The sequence below is a fragment of the Emydura macquarii genome, unplaced genomic scaffold (assembly GCF_026122565.2).
Source record: "Emydura macquarii macquarii isolate MOO-44397 ecotype Brisbane River unplaced genomic scaffold, CSIRO-AGI_Emac_v2 contig_3128, whole genome shotgun sequence".
NCBI classification, from domain to species: Eukaryota; Metazoa; Chordata; order Testudines; family Chelidae; genus Emydura; species Emydura macquarii.
In genome coordinates, this window is record NW_027133265.1 from 533,208 (window position 1) to 555,469 (window position 22,262).

The 22,262-nt window shown below is 41.3% G+C and overlaps 1 protein-coding gene across 3 annotated transcripts in view; it reads left to right on the plus strand.

Moving 5' to 3' along the window:
* Window positions 1-1,474: 1,474 nt before the first annotated feature.
* Window positions 1,475-22,262, plus strand: part of SCFD2 (sec1 family domain containing 2) — a 303,157-nt gene continuing 282,369 nt past the window's right edge. For all 3 annotated transcript variants that reach the window (XM_067531266.1, XM_067531267.1, XM_067531268.1), the window contains exons 1-2: window positions 1,475-2,374; window positions 7,587-7,755. In XM_067531266.1, the coding sequence (XP_067387367.1) occupies window positions 1,540-2,374; window positions 7,587-7,755 (1,004 nt within the window). In that variant the 5' untranslated portion in view covers window positions 1,475-1,539. The remainder of the gene's footprint in view (window positions 2,375-7,586; window positions 7,756-22,262) is intronic.

Genomic DNA, 22,262 nt, shown 5'->3' on the forward strand with positions numbered 1-22,262 from the left:
AGATTTTCAGAAAACCTTTGACAAGGTCCCTCACCAAAGGCTCACCAAAAGCAAAGTAAGCTGTCAGGAGATAAGAGGGAAGGTTCTCTCCTGGACTCGTAACTGGTTAAAAGATAGGAAACAAAGGTAGGAATAAATGGCCAGTTTTCAGAATGGAGAGAGGTAAATATTTATAAACGATCTGGAAAAAGGGGTATACAGTGAGGGGGCAAAAATTGCGGATGAGACAAAAGAGCTCAAGATAGTTAAGTCCAAAGCAGCCTGCAAAGTGTTACAAAGGGATCTCACAAAACTGGGTGACTAGGTAAAAATATGGCAGATGAAATTCAATGTTGATAAATGCATAATAATGCACACTGGAAAACATAATTCCAACTCTACATATAAAATGATGGGGTCTAAACTAGCCATTACCACTCAGGAAAGAGATCATGGAGTCCTTGTGGATAGTTCTCTGAAAACATCCATTCAATGTGCAGCGGCAGTCAAAAAAGCTAGCAGAATGTTGGGAATCATTAGGAAAAGGATAGATAATAAGACAGAAAATATTGTATTGCCTCTTTATAAATCCATGGTATGCCCAAACCTTGAATACTGCATGCAGATTTGGTTACCCCATCTCAATAAAGATATATTGGAATTGGAAAAAGTACCTAAGAACATAATACCGGCCATTCTGGGTCAGACCAATGGCCAATGCCAGGTGCTTCAGAGGGAATGAACAGAACAGGTAATTATCAAGTGATCCAACTACAGAAAAAGAGAACAAAAATTATCAGGGGTATCGAACAGTTTCTATATGAGGAGAGATTAAGAAGACTGGGACTTTTCAGCTTGGAAAAAATGACTAAGGGGGAATATGATAGAGGTCTATAAAATCATGACTGGTATGGTGAAAAGTAAATAAGGAAGTTTTATTTAGTCCTCATAACACAAGAAATAGGGAATGAAATGAAATTATTAGGCAGCAGGTTTAAAACAAACAAAAGGTAGTACCTATTTCTTCACACAACGCACACTCAACCTGTGGCATTCTTTGCCAGATATTGTGAAGGTCAAGACAATAACAGGGTTCAAAAAAGAACTAGGTACGTTCATGGAGCATACATCCATCAATGGCACAGGGGCCAGACACCTCTCCAGAGAGGACCATTGTGCCTTGTCTGGCCTATAACTGGAGTCTACTAACACCCTAAGTAAAGCTGGGGCCGGGCCCAGAACCTGGATCCTCCTAGCGGATGAACACGGCACGGCCCCTCCCAAGCCAGCTCCTCCCCTCGAGATAGGGCAGGGCGCAGGCCCAGGTGCTGCATCAGCTCAGCTGCCGGCACCGGCGCATCTTGCGCCCCACCCCACCCTCGTCTTCAAGTAGCCAATCAGCGGCCTTCGTGGGCTTTACACGTCACATTCCTGCGCCCACCGCCCGGCACGTGCGCTGTGTTGTGGCTGTCCCGGCCGCCCCTCCCCTCCCCCCCCCCCGCCAACGCCTGTCCCGCGGGGCTGTTCCTGGACCTGGCTCTCTGCGCTCCCCGCCCCAGCATGTCCGGCTGCCCCGCCGCCCTCTCCGCCTGCCGCCAGGCCTGGGCGCCGGTGTTCGGCAAGGCCAGGCGGGCCGTGGTGTTCGTGGACGCGGCGTGCGCGGAGAGCCTGCACTGGGCGGGCGGCGGCGCGGGCAGGCTGCTGGAGGCCGGCGCCCTGGACGTCCGAGAGTTCTCCAGCTTCGAGGCGGGCGCGGCGGAGCAGCCCAAGGCGCTGTTCGTGGTGAGCAGCCTGCTGAAGGGCCGGGCGGTGGACATCATCCGCGACATCGTCAGCCTCAGCCGCTTCCAGTACTGCGTGGTGTTCACGGCCGTCAGCCACGCTGTGCACCTGCTGGCCCACGGGGCGGCTGGCGGCGGCGGCGCCGAGCCGGAGGGGGGCAGCCAGGCGGTGTTCGAGCAGTTCGAGGAGAAGCTGTGCCAGTGGATGGGCAACATGAACTACACCGCCGAGGTGCTGCATGCTCCCCTGCTGCTGGCGCCCGTCTCCCCACATCTCTTCGTGACCCCTGCCTTTGCCTCGCTCTTCCCCATGACACTCCAGGACCTGGCTCGCATCAACTCCGCCAGGCCTGAGAAGAAGAAGTTGGGCAGCTTGAACGACCTTGACTTCTCGTCTCTGCCGCCTGAGCTGCAGCTTCAGATCAGGACCCTGGTGTCTGGCTTGAGCTCCTTGTTTGAGTGCCTAAATGTGAGAGAGGAGTGCTTTGCAATTGGGGCTCTGAGCAAGATTATCGCGGGGGATTTGGCCAACTACTCCCAGGCCAAAAACAGGAGGAAGGCAGCACAAAACCGGGCCTCTGTCATCTTCATAGACAGGACACTGGATCTGACAGGTAAGAAGCTTAATAGCTGGGCTGGCTGACACCAGAATTGCCAGCTATGCTTCTTTGTAGACCGCATTTACATTATTATGGTGATCACTGAATTTAGAAGTGTTTGCACAGACACAAATGTGGTGATAGTGGACCATTGAGAGTGGTGGAAATAAGAGATGTGACTACAAACGCATAGGCTGGTGTTTAAAGCAGAGACTGGCATATTTTCTAGGTTCTGTAAGTTCTGTACCTGGTTCTGCCACTGACCCTGTGATGTAGAGACAGTCTGTTTACTTCTTTGTGTCTCAGGTTTCCAATCCTGAGAGGAGGGTGTAAAAGGGAGAGGGAAATGTGCTGTGACACTTATTTCATCATGGTTTTAAAGTACTTTGGATTTAAAATGCCACATAAAGGCAAACAGTTTTTTTATAATGAGAGATGAAACCTGAGTTGCATCTTATTTAACTTTGTTTTCAGGTTTTATATGTCAGTTGTCCTGATAGAAGCTATTTTAGTAAATACAATAACAAAACAAAACACTCCTCTCCCCTTGGGGAGAGGATGAATTAATGAACCATACATGGAATATGTCATCATGTCACTTAATGCATTCCTGGAAGGTGCTTACATATTACAGTGATGAGGGTAGCATAAGAACCTAACAGGAAAGAATAGGAGGAGGATAAAATGCCCAGGGATTGAAAAAATTACAAGACATAGATGTTGGAAAAATGATATTGATAGGCAGAAATGAAAGAATTGAGTAGAGAAGTCACCAACAAGGCCTTGTGAGAAGGCCAAACTTCCATCTTTTGTATCAGGGTATGTCTATGCTGATGGCAGCAACATCACTGCAGTCAGATCAACCTTTCTGGATCGATTGAGCGATCAGTGAAGACCTGCTCAATCAATCCAGAAGTCAGTGCTCTATAGCCACCCCATCCAGTGGCTCAGTGCAGTGAAGATGCTGCGCAGAAGGGAAGCATAGTAGTGGACTGGAGTTACACAAGTTACTCAGTTTAATTTGCGCAACTCCTATTGACTGCTGCCGAATCACCAGGTAAATGTAGCCCAGGCCACAGGATCTGGCAGGTTAGGTGTCTAAGTTTGAATGCCTCCCACCGGTAAGGGAAGGGAAAGGATCTTTCCCTTCTCCCACTCCATTTCATCTCAGGGTCTTGGGATTGTTGCAGAGAGGGACAGTGGATACACGAGCTCTCTCCCCTTGGAGAAGGCAAGGAAAATGGGTTCGGAAAAAGCTAGAGAAAGAGTAGAATCCCTCCACTTCACAACAGCCTACCCCATAAATAATTTGTGTATCCCAGAACTTTCCCAAGGAACAGCAAAGGATAACTGACCTATGAGCTGTCATATTGGATCTGATCAACATTCAATATCGTTGTCTCTGACAGTAGCCAATACTAAATGCTTTGGAGGAAGATGTATACAACCCATCCCCTTAATGGATAATTTTATGATAATGTGTTTGAGGGGCTTTCTTCCTATTTCCAGGCAGTTAGTGGTTGGCTTATGACCTTAGGTGCACAGGTCCTTATTCTTATTTGACTTCAATGGGACTTGTGTTCCTAAATCATTCAGGCACTTCTGAAAATCTGACTCTTATATTCTAAATATCATAACTATAGATCCTCTTAATTTCATAAATACTTAATTTTTTTAGTCCTGCTAAGATCTTTGGCTCAGTACCTTGTGACAGTGAATTTCAGAAGTTAATTTTATGGGATCTTTAAAAAGAATTTTCTTTTATAACTTTGATATTTACCTATTAATTTCATTTTGTCCCCTCGCTCTTGTATTCTGAAGGATAGATAGGAGCACAAAATTGACCTATTCTATGCCATTCATTATGTTGTAAACTTCTGAAGTCTACCCATTTATTCATCGCTCAACAACAAAACCCTGATGTTTCAAATCTCTCCATTTAAGGAGTTCTTTCTATGCTATCAAGAATTTTCATTAGTCTTCTCTATACATCTTATTTCTGTTATACCAAAACTTAAGTATCCAGGTGAGGATGCACCATTGGTATACATTATGGTGCTATAATATTTTCAGTACAATTATCTGTCCTCCTAAGTGTATCTTTGCTTGACTGTTGTCAGTTTCATAGCTGTTCACACTGTGCTGAACAGCAACTGTGAAACTGACATGAGTGATGTTAATGTCATGCTGAGGTTTGGGAAATCTGCTAGCAGTAACATTGGTACAAGATCTGTCTTTCTTCATTGGTTCACATTAAGTAGGTCATAGACTTAACCATAAGAACTACGAACTTAATATTCTTTAATGAAAGTTTAGATTTTACAGAAATTGATAGCTTAAGTCCCCTACTCTTTAGGGAAAGTTTCCTACTTACCGTTGAATTTTTCAAGCTCTGATGGATAACTGCTGTCTTTTTAGTTATCAGAACACTTCATCTATATTTTTACCATCTCAAAGAACTGCGTGAGAGCACACTTAGAGAAAAAAGGAGCAATTGCTTGTTACCACATTTTGAGAATGGCCAACAAGAGAACAGAACAAAGTTATGCAAGAGCAGCGCCTCACACTCCAACTGTAGTCTCTAGGCAACTCAGCAATATCTCATGCTCAAAGAAAGTCGACATATTTAACACTGTTGGCATGGGTAGTTGATATGCATTCATTGGCAGGAGAAAATCATCTACCAATGCAAACTGCTATGTCTGTGCCTGGTTAGTGCCCTGCCTTCCAAGGTTCAAGGAGATTTGAAGGAAAAAGATACCAAAAGTTTTTTTGTCACCACCTTTTCAATAAGCTTAAAAAAAAGAGAATGAAAGATTAGTATAGAGCTGTAGTTGGCCATATTGTTTCTGGAGCAGCAGCCATACATGTACTTTTTAAAACAGAAGCCACTAATCTGCTCTCCCTCAAGAAAGCATTGACAATCTCTGCCAATGGTGATTCTTCACTATTTTTCCATGAGCCAGGTACAGCATAGGTCACAGTCCTATGAACAAAGTTCTCCCACCACCTCCAGTACTTCAGATAGGAACAGTGACTTGACGCTAAGATAGAAGAATTGGCATTTGTCCTCTAAAATATTTCCCTATCTCCACAGAAGCAGACATCTCTGTCTGCGTCTGAATAAAATATTTCTGTAAAATAAGAATTCTCACAATGGCAAGGACTTAAAATCAGCCACTGAACACAAGCAGGTTGGATTAAACTATTCCAGCACCCAGAACAAATCTGATGATCAGATCTCAGAAACATGTGAACATGTAACTGCAGTGATGGAAGCCTAAAGTGGCCTTCAGAGCTCCTTCTCCCCCATCCCATTCCCTGGTTGACTAGCAGATAAAAGAGCAAAATCATAGGTGTTAATATCGTTGTGTGGTTACAAATTATTTTTGTTCCAAATTAGATCTTAAACCCTGGTCTCTTCTATAATAAATTTGAGGCCTGCTGCTCACTTGTATGTTTTGAATTGAGAGCAAACTGCTCATGCCTAATATAGATGGAAGGAAAGGAAGAGGTAGGACCAAAAAGGAAGGGCCTTGTTATAAGCAAAAAAGAAAGCTAATGTATAGTCTGACATGAGATTCCCACCGTAATGATGCCACTATTCTGCAAGGTAACTTTACTCCATTTTCTCATGCCTTGCCCTATACTTGGAATATTTGCCAGATTCCTTTTGCAACAAACCATTTCCCTTAAAACCCACTTTAAAAAAAAAAAAAAAAAAAAAAAAAAAGGAAATACATACTTGTGTTTGTCGTTGAAAGGCTTTGCTGGACAAGTTATTGGGCTTGATGCAGTTGTACCTGAGTGAATTTAATGGCTTGTGATGTATGGGAGGTCAGACCAGCTGATCTAATGATTCCTTCTGGCCTTAAAGATCTATTATTACCTCTGCAAGATGAACTATGCATTGTTTCAAAATGATATCCTTAACAACTGTACTTTCTCATATATAAAGAGCCAGCCATTTTCCTTATTTTTTTATGTGGCAACCTGAGCCATTAGTGTTGATCAAATGTATACAGTATGTTGGGTGATGGGAAAGGTTTGAGCTGCTGCCTAAGTCGGCTTCTAAGCATGGGAATTGTCAAATCCCTGCACTAAATTAACTGGGTGCTGCTTTGTTTTAAGCATTAAAAAAACATTCAAGTTATTCCATCATAGATTGCTGACCTCTCTGAAACTGCTGTAGCACTTTGTAACTGACTGCTGAAGAATCCAGGAATGCCACCATAAAAACTCTAGATATAGCAGTCTGCTTAATTAATAAGTGCCAGACTCTTCACAAACTATATCCGAACACAGTACTGTTTGATCCTGTCTGAAATATTTTCAACTGCTGTCAATCCCTATAGTAGAAGTCTAAAACTACTCATAACTGTAATAATTTAACTGTGAAGTGGCTCCTCTTTGAACCATTTCTTGGCAACTATCTGTCAAAATAAGGGGATGATTACAAAACTGAGCTACAAATCGTAGTTTGTATCACATGTCCAAGGACAGGATCCTTGCCCTTTCCATATGAATTCCTACATTTTTCTTCCAAGATCTGTAGTAGATAGTTGTACTGATATGCAGATGGTACTAAATTGGGAGATGCTGTTAACACCAGAAAGAACAAGAATAATAAAAGGAGCAAGAAAAATTAGGAGCTTAGCTAGGGAATAATAAAATGAGATAAATTCTGGACAAATGAAGGCTAATAGAACTGGTCAGAGATAACACAAGGAAAGACATTTGGAGCCAGATTATGCCAGAGACGCACAGGCCTACATTAGGAGTCATGCAGAGCCACACTCCTGGGAGGAGGCATATTGCCTATATATAAGGGGAAGTTTAGTTTACCATTGTTCATTTAGGTAAGAAAAATGTGGTGCCAGTTTCTGGGGGGTTGTTTGTTTTTTTCTTTTTAATATAATCACTGGAAACTTTCTTATCCACTTTATTCCTTAGCTAAGGAATTAGATTCTTGTTTGAAAACCCAAAATATTTCTAAAATCAGAAAGACAATTTAAATCCTACTTTTAAAAATTCTTTTAAAAAGTACTGATCTTTCTAATTTAACATTGGCTAGTCCCAGGCTTTTTTTTTATAGAAAGTAACTTTGTTAGTCTTTTGTGTTAAAACATTTTTAATCTCCTCTCCTTAGAAATCTGATGGATTTTTGCTCTTGATACTGTTTTTTCCATGTTTGTATCTGACTCCTTGTTTTCTTATCTTTTCCCAGGGGCAGTTGGTCATCATGGTGACAGCCTAGCAGAGAAGATTTTATCTGTGCTTCCCAGACTTCCTGGCCACACAAATGATGTGATGGTTAATATGGTAGAACTCACTGCACTGAAGACTAAAGATGAAACTTGCAGTATTATAGCACCTGGCTGTTTGGCACAACCAAAGTAAAACTTTTTTTCCTTTCCTTTTTCTTTTTAAATTGCGGACTTTTTGTGTGTAGTGTGGGAGAGGAGCAGAGAACAAAAATTTTATGTCCAGAAATACTGAAGATTATGGTTTTAGTGCTATTCAAATAGATTCTGAAATAATAATCCATACCTACACATGTAAATCAGTGGGTGAAATAAGCTCCTGATAGCGGCAGGGTTTCAGTTCTTTTCTTCAGGCTAAATTTATTTTTTAAAACTAAAACAGTCCAAAATAAATCAAAACAGATCCTGCTACCTGGCCCTTCCTAAAGCTCTACCTCACAAAACGTCTGCTCCCACATAGCGAGTATCTCCAGCTAGGTGTTCCACCTAGTGGGGGTGGAGATTCCCTTCCAGGTCTTGTCTCCTGCAGGAACCTGATTGTACCCCTTACTGAACTGCTTGCTGGCTACCAAGTGTCTTGTAGCCTATCACCATATCCCTAGCTTCAAACACCTCACTGGCAGAGGCAGCTGTTTTAGGCACGGGTAGGGCTAAGCTCACCTTTCTTTAAAGGCCATCCCACTCTGTGATAATACATAAACATCACAGTGACATTTAAAAGAAATCACTTGAATTTGCCTTGTGTGTTTAATTCAAAACTAATATTTTATTTTTGTTTATATAATGCACCAACTTGAAATTTCAGTTTCTAGATGTAGTTCCTTATTTGTGAATTGCTGTGTTACTACTGATTCCATTACAGTATGAAAACAGAGCATAAAATCAATTAATCAATCAATCTCTCTTGCTGTCTCGCTCTTGTTTTTAAAAATGGAAAGCTCACTAACTATTTTTGTCTTAGAAAGTTATGCCAGTCTTGCTCAGCATACTGCTCTTGAAGCCCTATGGTGGGAACCAGTGTATTAGGTTATTTCCTTTTTCCACCACATCCCCACCTCATGCTGGAAAATTCTTTTCTGGGAGAGGCTATCAAGTGTGTTTTGTTCTTTCTGGGATGACAACTTTTGAGTCCTCCTGCCCAGATATCTCGCAGAGGACATCCAGATCTCCTACACTTCAGCCTATAATCTTTATTTTATAGCGGTCCTCTGCGCGCATTACCTTCTCCCAACTCCCACCCCAATTAGCTAGGTGCTGCCAGGTTCAGCTTCTGAAGTAACGCACAGCTGTACATTTTTTCAGTCTCTTCTTCAGGGGATGGAGGGGATACCTTTGCTCAGCTAGATGGACTTTCTTTGGTTATTGTTCTGATGATCGGGTTAGCTAAAAGAAACCACTTGTTGGAGCTTTACCAACCATTTTCCAAGATGCTAACTGGCCTTTTGAGCCTCGCTGTAAGAATGTGGTCTCCTCAGACTCTAGGAAACAGCTCTGCTCGGCTGAGTTATTGTCAGGCCCACCAACAGCGATTCCAGGCCCCAGGGCAGAACAGTCCCGTCCCGCCTCTTCCACCCACAGCCCTGCCCACAGTCTGCCCCTGCTCCGCCCCAGACCCCACCGGGCCTGCTTGATCTGCTCCCTGCCATGTCTCTCTCCACCCTGCCCAGTCCCCCTCCTCTCTTCCACACTCCCCCTTCCCCCAGGTGGCAAGCGACAGCCAGAGGGGCTGAGTGCAGGGGTGGGGGGATGATGGAGGAACAGAACAAGCAGCGGTGGGATGGGGCAAGTGGGGGAGGAAGGATGCAAGTGGTGAGTGAATGCAGGAGGGGAGGGGAGAGAGAATGATGCAGCAAGCAGTGGGGCCTGGGGTACAGGGGGGTGGGGGTGGCAGAAGTGTGGGTGGGGCTGTGGGCAGAAAAGGCCTGGCCCTTTTAAATTGCAATTCCCCCTCCCCCTCACCTCCCAGGGTTATTGTAAAGCAGATTCCAGGGTGGCTATTAGCACATTTTACTTGTTTTTGTTTGTTCTGTAGCTAGCTAGAAGTGCTTGTGTTACTTATACAACTACATTTGTATCTCCACATCACTCTCAACTGGAGAAGTGCTACATACCCAAAAAAAAGTTCACATCCCCAATCAGAATGCTTCTCTGGATCATTCGGGCTCAATTTATTGAATCATTTCTATAAATTATGAAATGTAATTGAAAATTGTTTTCAATTACCATTGGCATTTCTGACACCAGTTTAGAACATTATGCTGAATCAGCGACATGACAGAAGAGAAGTCTAACTATTGTAAACCAGTTTCCATTCTTCTTCTTCACAGCTCTGTTTTATTATAAATGTTGCTCAATGTGAAATAGCTACACTCTTCTGCAGTACTGAAATTGATTTATAATCCTTGACAATGAGCTCCCATGCTGATGGTGCTGTGAGTGATCTCACCCTTCATCAAAATAGCTGTTGCCAATGGATAGCAAGCTCAAAAATGTCAGTTGTAATTAAAAACTTTAGCATGCAAATATAAAGTGCAATTTATGCATGGCAAGAAGTGTTTCTTTGCTTGTAAATTTTCCAGTTACTGTATGTAGTGAAGATAATGGCATCTCTGTAAAGGACTAGTAATTTAATGTGGTACAGCAGTGAGCAGAGTGGGGGCTCTTCACACAATGGTCTGGGATTCAACAGTTGTGCCAAAGCAATGTCATTTCACAATTGCTGACTTCTATATTCAGAATATTTTCAAATAATTAAAAGTGGGTTTTTTCTGAGTTAATATTCAAATATATTGTGGTGGGGGAGGAGGAGGAGAAACGTCTGCTGTATCCACACAGCTTGCTGTGTTTAACGTTTTTCAGGAATGTTTCTCCAACAGAAACATCTGGGCTCAGTTACGGGGTTAGCAAACAGAATTAATGAATAATTTATGGCTGGTGTGGTGAAATAAAGCAGGGTTCTTTTCTTAAACCTAAGGAAATAATGGGCTTCTTTAAAGATTTAAATGAAAATTTAAATGCCATATGTTGCTTAAGTTGTTATACTTTGAAGGTGATCTCTTGACGAGGAAAAAAGTTCAAGAATTGCTTTTTTAGAATTTTCAATTTTAGTAGTATTACTAGTACAAAAAAAAACTGGAGGAACAAATGTGGCGTTACTATAATTATGGACACATTGCTGCTCCAGCAGGAATGGCTGCTAATCAAGAAATATTTGAAAAGAGCCCAAGACTTTTCCGATTTAAAGAATGAAAAAGTTTATGGACTGAGAGCTAAAGACATCCGTGTTGGATCAGTACTGTGTGCTTCTCCATATTTCTTAAGCAGAAAAGCCTTGCTCTTTCAGACAAAGAATGTACAATAGGAGTGAGATAATGGTATGATGGGAACAGTTGGAGATGCAGATAAAAATGAAAGGCTGATATTTAATGACCCATTTAGATGAGTTATAGAATACTTGGGAGTCGTGTTTATATTCAGATCATTTCAGTTACTTTTCTCGTTAAAGACAATGGCAGTTTTGTGGGGACATTTTGTCCCCTCTTTGGTTGGATATCTGGGGTTTTGTTGACTTGTGAACTATTTGTCCACTTGAGGGCAGAATTTGGCCATTTATCTTAATTAAAAAAGTGCCTGTCTGTCTTGGATCCTTGTGTGGCCCCCATGACCAGAGTATCTGATCACCTTCTAGGTTTAAATATATTTATTCTCACAACATCCTGTGCTGTATTATGAGGCACAGAGAAGCTCAGTGACTTGAACAAGGTCACATGGAGTCTGTGGGAGAGCAGGCACTTGCACCCAGGTCTCACAAGACCTAGGCTAATGTCCTAACCACTAGATCGTGATGAATAAGAACAAAGAATACTGACTAACATGGTGTTGAAATGTGGGAAATTTATGAAAAGCTTCTTTAAATGGTATCTTTTGTTACTCAACCATATCTTATATCATGTGTGTTCAATATCAGATTAGCCAAATTATAATATCATGTTGGTTATACATATATAAGTGACTTCCTGAATACAGCTTGTTTCCCCCCCCCCTTATTCTTCTCCCCCCCTCTCCCACAAAAAAAGGGGGGGACACTTGAGAGCTTGTAAATTTCTCCTATGTATACATTTTGGACCAGCTTGGTGGTAAAATATAGCTCAGTAAAGGGCCAGACATTTATGCAGAAGATAAACAGTTTTTATAAAACATGAAATGGGCTATTAGCTACTTACTATAAACATTTTGTCCATGAAAATGCAAAAACATACTGTAATACATTTAACATTTGGACTGCTGTGCCTAAAGCAATTCAATGGCCAGTAGTAGCTAAGGTGTCTAGACATTTTTGACAAAGCAGTTAGAATCATTAAATCATCTGGGTTTGCATTGGTAAAAATAACAAGCTGAAAACATGGTGATCTTGTTCATGGGTGTGCGATTCAGTAAACCTGGAAGTGCAGACCAAATGTTTAAAATACGATACACTACAAAACTTTCCCACATATAAAACACTGGCAGTGGAAACTTAATCATCCATTGGGAAAGTATGGTGGGGTGGGGTGTTTTTTTTTTTTTTTTTTTTTTTTTTTTTTTGTCAGTGCCTCATTCAAAGAATATTCAGAAGCTGAAGGTATGTCTCTTCCTCATTCCTAAAAATAATAATGCACCTGCTTAACTTTAGGCATATATTATCTTTGGATGGTGTGTGGGTGCATACATGCATGTTCATTTTGTCTTAAACAGTTAGCATTTTTGTTTGGATATATACTCTGATCTTGTAATTGTATTGTAATTGTAAATTTTCATTTTTCAAAAAATACTTCTTAGAATTTAAACGAGGAAGAAGGTACTGCCTAACCCCCCCCCCCCCCCAACTCTTTCATTATATTTACAAATGATAACGGTATCATGGGTCATGCAGCATACATATCGAACTCCTCATAACCTCAGAGGCAGTTGTGAGTGCCGATCTGGGGCAGCATGTGGCCCCAAAAGTGCAAGATGGCTTCTGGTCAGTGTTCTTTGGGCGCTGGTTGTTTTTAAGTGTCTTGTTAAAAGCTTTGAGCACACTAATGATGATAGTCCTTGTGAATAGGATACTGGTCTGGAAGTGAGGTGACCTGGGTCCTAATTCTAGTTGTGCCATCAACTTGCTGTGTGACCTTGGGCAAGTCACTTCATCTCTTTGTGCCTGTTTCCCCTCACTGTCTGTGTTGGATGGTAAGCTCTCTGGGATAGGAGCTGTGTCTCATTATGTGATTGAACAGCGCACATCAAAAAGGGTCCCTGATCTCAACTGAGGTTTAATAAATACCAGTGAACATAATTAACACTGAGTTATTGAGACTCTTTGCCTATGTTTATTTTTTCATTTTCTTTAACATTGCATCACCTATAAATCTTAGTAGAGTACCATTTTTTAATGCATTAGGCTTCTTATTGGTGAGAGACTATATTAGTACTACTGTAATATGTCAAAGTGAGCATCCAACAATCATATATAATGCAAATTAATTAAGATAAGCTTAATTGTTCTTGCATAGTGAAGAAAAAGAGCAACTAGCACAACCATTAAAAGACATTGGTGGGTTTTTTTTTTCTACCTGCATTGGAAAACAGAAAAAATACAGGGGTGGAGGGAAACCTTATTTCCAGTGGCAAGGCATTGTTTCAGATATTGTGCATACATGCTTTGTCCTTTTGATAAGTGTTCTTGAACACAATTTTTAAAAAATGTGATGCACTATTTCTCTTTAATACTGAATAAATATGACACACTTAACTTTAACAGTCATATTGGATAATGGTTTCTCTTTGTAATTTTTTCTCTTTTGTCTTGTGATGAAAAACCTTGGTTTTCAGAAGGTAAATCAGAACTGTTGTGTTTTTGAATGAAAATTTTTATTTCATAATTAGAATGACTAAATTACCTCCATGGCAAGTTGATGATATCTTGTTTCCTTAGATGATGATATAATAAAATCCAGATCATGCTTAATTGAATATTATTGTTGAAGGACTAGGGGAAAATATCCTAGAATGATGGAGGGTGAGGCTCCTTTAAATGTAAAATATATGTCTATGTATAAGTTTGTACTCCTCTCTGTATTGGTCTTTTCCTCTTTTATCCATTGTCGAGACTTGGTGCTTCATTAGTCCAGTGCTGCTGGGATTTTCTGCCTTTGTCTCCTGCATTGGAGGGTAGAGATTCATTTTGTGACTTTTTCAGTTGTTCGACAGTTCCCCCTGCTGCAAGGTTTGAGGTACTGCACTCATCTTTGGAAACCAGTGTCCTGCCTCAACTTTAAGGTTTTTGTTGAGTTCTCCTTCAGGACTACCCTGATTCCAGACAGGATAATGGCCCTGTTAGCCTCCATCCCTGTACTAGCTGAGAAACCATTCTGGTGTGTATGTGTGAGAGTGAGAGTGAGAGGGGTCATTACCGAAGGATTGATAGAAAGCAGAGAATTCTCTTAGCTCTTTCTTCCCAGCAATAGCAGAAGTTGCAGCAGACCCAAATCTTAAAATCAAAGGTGCTTCCCCTTTCAGATCTGTGTTCCTGCAACTCGTCACTTCCTCCCTCTTCCCTCCCTGCAGTGGGATGACTCTGTGGACCATATGAGGTTCTTCTCCAGAGACAGGTCTTGGCTTTTTAGGATTTCTCTGGCAGCTTCTCCCGCCTCTCCCAATTATCAAAAGTCAGATGCCTGCCAGGAGGAAGTACCTGGTCAGTCAGAGGGAACAAAAATGCCTGAAGTGTGGTCCCCCACTGCCTGGCTACTAAAGTGGCAGGCTTTCATTTATATATTTATGTATCCGATAGTGTCTAGAACCGTAGGGGAGGAGGGCCCTAGAACCAGTGCCCATTCTCTGCCTCTCAATCCTTTTTAATCTCCCATCATCTGTTTGCTCCACACAAATATTGAACAGACTTCTAGTCCAGGGTGGCTGTGAATCCCATATAGCCCTGAAACCTTAGTACACTCATTATCTAAATAGTCTTTTAGACTTGATGATCTTACCTTCCTAATCTGCTCCTAAGACCCAAAAATGGAAATTTTGGACAGTGTGGCAAAATTGACCTCTTCAGGGCTTTGTTCCATAGACCTTAAGGATGTCTAACTGTAATTTTCCTTTGTGCTCATTATTAGGACTACCTGTGCTTTGTAATTGAAGAGGGCCACTTCCATTTTCTGCTAGTGCTTCTTGGCTTCTGGTTCCTTTGCTCGTAGAAAGGTTCAGTAGGTTTCAACATCTCATCAGAGGATTTCTCAGCACTCTAACAAGTGTCAACTCACCAGCGCCTTTGGATGATCAGCGTGATAGCAGCATTGCCCAAGGCCATATCTTTGTCTTTGGAGAATTTTCTCACCAGTCATTGGAACTACCAGAAACAAGATATTTTCTGACCCTTCCTTCATCAGTGTAGCTATCCTTTTATGTGGTATCTGTTCACTGCAAACTGAAGGGCAAGCCTCTCACCAATCTACCAGTAATCAGAATAACAACTAATGCCAGCGTATCAGGGTGAGGGATACAGATGGGCTCCTCAGTGTTTCAAAACAAACGGTTATTCTGGGAATCCCAATATAACACTAATTTCCTGGAGTTGCAGGTGGTAAAGAATGCAATATTTAATCTGCTCCAGAAATTTCCCCCCATGGAAAGTGACAGGAAAAACCATAGTGATATATCCGAACCTCCAGTGTGGCTCAAAATCAAAAGCCTAAGTGAGTCATGAAATGAGCTCTCCTACTGTGCCTAGAACAACAGGGTCTGTCCAACAAAGCCATATATATCTAAAGTAAAAGCGACAGGCTGACTGTCATAGCTTGCATGAACTGGAAGTAGAAGAATGGAAGCCAAATCAATCAGATTATTGAGAATTGGTGGTTCTTTCAGATGAACCTATTTGCAAGTGGTTCGATAGGAAGGAAATGAGATTTTATTCCTGCCACTGAAGCCTGGAGGTTGCTGATTTCTTTTTCTTGGACAGATAAAGAGATTTACGTCTCTCCTCTACTGTCTGTGGTATCCAGTACTATCATGCGTTGTCTATCTGGGAGGAGGATGTTTTCTATTGTTTGTTGTTTCCTACAAGTCCTGGACTGACAGAGCAGCAGGTGTCCACACAGGATAAAGATGCAATTAACTTCCTTATCTGTAGTTGTATCTTCTGTAAGATGATATCCCTTATTAAACCAGAACTCATCACCACTGTGCCACTGAGCTGGCCAATGGAACCATACAAACTCTTTGATTAAATAACTATTGTAATTTCCTAGTGTATGCAGCAGCCTGTGCAGTCTCCAGGTGTAATACTGTGTTTGAAATGCAGAGCATATTTCATTCAAAAGCAAGACCAGTTATCTGCTTAACCTCTTGTTCGGAAAAAGTGATTTTATTAACTCCAAGCTGCTAAAAACTTTACCTGGTCAAATGTAGTGTGTGCGCGCGCAATATACAAACGACACAATCAGTTGAATTCAGACCTTCTAGAAAATGGAAAATATGCCTTCCTAATATATATATTATCAATAAACTTTGGCTTTTTGGCCAAGATTTTCAAAAATAACTAATGATTTTGAGTGTTCCCCCAAGGGGATGGTGCTCAGCGCTTTCTGCAAATCAGGGCCCTTCAAAGCATCTCAAGTTAAGCACCCTGAATCAACAGTTAGATTTGCAAATCCTTGTCCTTCCTGTGTGCTGTAGTCTCTTCTTGTAAATTAGGGAATAAAAGTATAGGTATGCATTTATGCTCTTTAGTGCTTCATAGTTGTATTTCTTTTTGATTAAAATGCATGTCACAGAATTGATTTTCTGACTTTAAAAAAGAAAAATGATGTCCCTCCTAAAGGCCTACTTATTGGTCTATGCACAAAGAAGTGGTAAGCTATTTAAAGATTCTTCTTACTGTTTGTGGACTGTAGCAGCATTTCTTCTAGAGCTATGGAAAAAATCCAGTTCTTTTCATCTATCTTTAACCAGCCTCTCCCTTCTTTATTACTAGTAAACCTGGCTTGAAAATTCTATTTCATTTGTCAGTTCTTTGGGGTTCTTTCCTTAGACATTTTATATTTGCAGTCCTTGCTCAGGTGTGGCAACACTTTACAGGTTCCTACTTTAGGGGATCAGGAGGGGTTCATACGCTTACAAAATTCCTTTAAGCAGCCAACATGGGCACCATTGTTTGTATAATGTTACTCTCTGTATAAAGGTGGCTAATATTGTGAGGTCCTCTTTGAAGACTAGTTCCCACTCTACTTTGTATGCTACTTTCAAGTTGACATAAAAATTCCAAAATGCAATTGTCCATATCAGCCTTTTTATATACTGTGGAATTTTTCCTTGGTTCTTCTAGTACCATACCAAAATATGAGTGAGTGGAAGGGTGATTCAGAAGCCCATACAGTAGAATAAACCTGCTTTCTCTCAAAAGAGAAAATGATGATATAATAAACTGATGGGAAGAACAAATGAAAGCTGCGTATTCGGATGAGGGAGCAATATTTGGAAAGGAAAATAAGGTCTGCCTCATAGCTGGCAACTGGTTTTGTTGCAGTTTTTTTGAAGTATGATTAAGAGTCTCTCAAGGTTTCTAATACAAACTCAAGCTTCAGTGTCTGCTGTTACAAATTATACAGACTAAAACTCAAGTTCAGGGTATGAAACATTTATCTGGCACCTACTGGTTTGAAAACGAAGCCTACTAGCCAGGCTGCAAAATACTGCACTGCCACAACTTCTGTATTTTAAAATAATTATTTAATTCCAAGTTATTGGTAATTCCCTTTTTGTTTAATACAGAGCTTCCTACATCTCTCATGTTTTTGTTAGGTCTTCTTTCCCTCTATAGCTTTACCACACTTTTTTCAAGTGTCTCTCATCTTTTTTTCTTTTTTCCCTGCATTCTTTTACCGTCTTCACTCCCCACATTTTCTGCTTCTTCCTTTGTATTTTCTGTCCCTCCACTATTCTCCCTGAAATCCATCACCTCTCCCTACTTCTCATTTCTAATTTGGAAGAAGACCCTTGTAAGGGGCAGTTACTTGTCTCCTGTGAAGTGCTTAGCACGCTAGTGGGTACTATAAAATACCTAATAATTGGTCTCTCCCCCTCTTTTCCAGCCATCTCTATACCCCACATCCTTTTTACTAGACACCTAATTTAATCTTCTGTTTTATAAAATGAGTGGGTTTTCTGTGCAGTGGCAAGTCAAGGCATGTCACCATTCCTACCCTCTAGCAATGGGGCCTGCATTGCAGGATTCCTATTGGGAAGCTGTCCCTTGACCTTTTCTCAGGAGTACTGTTTTTTTGTAGCCTCTGGCTAGTTGGTTTCTATTCAGTTTGAAACTCCCATCCTCTCTGGCCGCTGGAAGGGAGAAAGGAGCATTTTGCCTCTTTCACCACAAGTGAACCTCAGATCTGTGAGGATGATGATGATTGTGGATGGTTTTTTTTTTTAAACTTTCCCTCAACATCTGATGGATTCTAGGTCCCAGTGAATAGCTCCAGTACCTGACCTACTGGTGCTCATTGCTTTCCCAAGATAGACCAGGGTGACACTGAAATAATTCTTGTCAATTTCATAGCTGCTCAGAGGGTTCCCAATAGCATCAGTAAAAACTAACAAAGCAGAACAGTTTTCACTTGTTTGCAAAGCTCTGAGCCAGCAGCAGAGGTACTGGAGCTGTCTTCAGATTTTGGAAGACAGCATTGCACTGATTTTTACTCAGTTCATATTTGAAAGGTATTAATTGTCCATGAAGAATAGACTTTAAGGCCAGGTGGGACTATCATGATCATCTAGTCTGACTTCCTGCATGTGACAGGCCATAGAACCTCATCCACCCATTCCTGAAATAGGCCCGTAACCTCTAGCTGAGTTTTGAAGTCCTCCAATCTTTATTTAAAGATTTCAATTTACAGAGACTTCACCATTTGCTCTAGTGCAAACCAACAAGTGACTCCTGTTCCACTCTGCAGAGGAAGACAAACCTTTCCTCGTGGATGTCTACCAGTTTGACCTGGGGAAAAATTCCTTCTTTACCCCAAATAGGATGATCAGTTAGACTCTGAGCATGTGGGTGAGACCCACCAGCCAGACACCTGGGAAAGAATTCTGTGTAATATCTGAACCCTCCCCATCCAGTGTCCCATCTCTGGTGGTTGGAAATCTTTGCTAATCTCTTCATTTCTTTTATTTTAAAAAGCATAGATTCTGGAGAAGTTTGGTACTCAATCAGTAAAGATTCCTATTCACTGTGGGAGAGTGAATTTTTCAGGCCTGGCTTAAGTTGTTCCCCTAATGTATTTATTTAAACAAAATAAGTGTTAAACCATTTTTAATTACTAGAAACAGCAACAGAATATGAAATGTTCATAGTTTAACTTTGTCCAAGCTGTAGATATACAGTTGAGAAGAAGGAAATAAAACTTGACGGTAAAACTTGCAGGTTATATTCCTGACATGGGGCCATGACATGGCTTCAGAAACTTCTCACCGAGGCTAGAAAATACAAAAATGATGATAAAAAGGAGTTACGCTTTAGTCATAGCCTCATATCCACCATCTCTTTGCTAAGTGGCAACATCCCTCAGCTGTCGTCTTTGTGTGGAAGCCTCTCCCTTTCCTTGTGTGTCCACGAGGGGGGGCAAGCAAGGGTGTGCCCCCTCCCCAATAATTGGTGAGGGCACAGAGCTCTAGCAGCCCCGGAGCCGCAGCAGGGAGACCAAGCTCCTCAGGTGCTGGGGCCACAGCGAGAGTACAGAATGTGTCCCTCCAAAAGCAGTGAAATTTAAATTGCTGCGCACACTCCTGTGTGTCTGTGCGTGCATGCATGCAAGCATGCACATGTGCCTGGGGGATGATGGCACCAGAAGACAATTGCTCAAATAGGAAATATCTCCCCCAAAGTAGACTGTCAATATTGAAGACCTGCATAAACCCAAATAAAATTCAGAGATTTTGGTGTAGGCCAAAATTCTGTCTTTTAGTCACTCTGTGGGAGGCAGCAATACAACTGGTCCTTTGTGAGAGGATCTCCAGAAGATGGATGACCTTGGCAATGTAGGAATGGTTATCTCGGTCTTCTTAGCAGATCACTCTGAGTATGGAAACCGTTATACAAAAAAGTCTGAAGTAAGAGCTTTAGACTTTATTAGAATGGCTGCAATCAGCCAGATTAGGCTTGCATGAGGTCTGCAAAAGTAAGACCGTAGTTTTCAATCTTAGTTTGTACTGAAGTAATGACATATACAACTTTGAAGTAAGGAGAGAAAAGAAAATATAAATGTCAACCATTCTATGCCTACAGGACCAGATCATCAACTGGTGTAAACTGGAATACCTCCATTGAAGTCGGTGGGAGCTACGCTGATGCTTAACAAATTTAAAATAGTAGAACTTTGTAATGTGGAGTCTGATTTAGATGAATTCATCTATTTATTTTATTCTGTGGGCTCTAGGTCTCTGTTACTAGAATAGTTTGGATTGGCAGAAAAAGTGTTTTAACAGATCAGTGTAATAAAAATTCATATGAAGATTTGTGGTTGCTGTGTCATTTAGTGAAAGAATCATCTTGGTTTCTGAAAACCATCCCTTTGCATTAAACAGGCAGAGAAGCTTCACAGCCTACAGATGAATGAATTCCAAGTTGAGAGGTTGCTTAGGTAACTGCATGTAAGGCCAGAGAACGAGCGAGAGGTCAGAGGATCATGTACCAAAGAGTGGCCTTGCAAATAGAAAACATTCAGAGGCAAGGGAATTCCTGGCATTCCATGGTATCAGAATTTCCATTTCTCATTTTATACAAATGGAAGAAAATACAATTTAAAAGTATTTGAACATTTTCAGTCATATTATCTGTTTCTCCTGCAAAAAGTGATTCAAAATATATTAGTTTTACATGCATGAAGAACATCTATTGGATCACTAGCTAGCGCATCTGTAAAAATGGACTTGGCACTCTAAATATAATCCCTGAACGTAGATTCAGTTGTCAGCACCTCATTACTAACTGCTCTTTCATTGGAATCGTTTTTATTAAAATAACCTTATGCAATAGTGTTAAAACAGAACAGAGGTTATTTTAAATCATTATTATGTTACATGTAGAATTCCCAAGTAGTGCACGTTGTTAGAATCAGAATTTATTTTTAGCATAATTCATTTACTTTGTCCAAAAACTAAATTCAAATCTCTGACAAGTGACTCTTTAATATGTACTTCACAAAGAGTTACTTGGCAAAGGTTTTAATATACTTTATATTGTGCAAAATATCTGACTTGGAAGCTTTCAGTTAATTAGATTACTACAATTTATAACTCAGTCTGGTGTTCTCTATAAAATAGTCTTGCAGCTTGTATGAATAAAATGTTTACAGAATAATTTTCTTGGGATAAGAGGCAACTAGTTAAAACTCGGTCAGGTTTGAAGTGATACTTGTGACTAACGGGTTTTGTGGAGGTAGCTCATGCATACTGTTTTTTAGGGAGTTTGGCCATAACTAGAGAAAAAGGAGTGGCAATTTGGGGTTATGTTGGCATGGTCTCTGTGTTAAGATCCATATTGTTATAGTGGGCAAGAGTGGCTATTATGTTCTGCTTATCTAGAAAATGTTCCTGTTTCTCTTGGGTGCAAACTTTACCATGCTCGGTTGTATTTGGACTAGATTGCTTCATGTGTGTCAAATTGTAGCCTCCACGTCCACTTAAAAGGAAGCCCAAATGTTGTAGAATAAAGCTGCTCACTTGCTCTTCAGAGTGCGAAGAGGGAGAATCTGTTATGACTATTCTCGCAGTATACATTAATTGCCAATATGACAAAGGGAAAAAAAATCAGTTGAGTAGGATATTCCATAATCATTGAGTCGGAGGGAGGAAGGGTTTTTTGCATTTTCCCCTGTTGTTTCTGGTGCCGTCCACTGTTGAGAACTGGACTGCTGGTCTGATTTGATGTGGCTATTTTTGTGCCCTTGTTTTTTCCCCTTTGCTTTATTGTGAATAAAGTAGGTTGTCACAGTTTCAGGGTATTTGCACCTGTATCCCCTCTCTGTCATCCACTCCAAGAGGGCCCTTTCAGGTCTCCACCCATTGCCTATCTGGGAAGGGAGCTTTGTTCCACTCCCTTCCGACTGGGCACTTTAAGTCTGCACAGCTTCCTGCTTTACACTGTGATATCCCCAGCAAGCCAGTCTGCCTAATGGCCAGTGCTTGTTCTTTGCTTTCTCTCCAAGGACTATGAACAGTGTATTGCCAGCAGTTACAAGTTACCACACAGCTCTTTCTAAGCAAACAGGGAAAACAATAAAAATAATAATCAGATTTAAAACTATGCTAAAATATACCGAGAGTCATCCATCAGTCTTATGGGGCCCAGTAGGCCAAAGTCCGTCCAACCCTTCCTCAAGGTTTGGGGCCCCCCTTGGACAGAAGGTCCTGTCCATTTGCTCGGTCAGAAAGAAGGCCCTGAGTCAGTTTAAAACCACACCCCCCCCCCCCCCAGTCAGTCAGACAGAAGAAGTTGATCTCCCATCCCCTTCTGCAGGGACCCCAGCACCAAGGGACCCAGGCAGAATGCTTTGCTCTCTGCTGGAGCTGTGGGAGGGGAGCGCTGATCTCCCATCCCCTTGGCTGTATCGAGG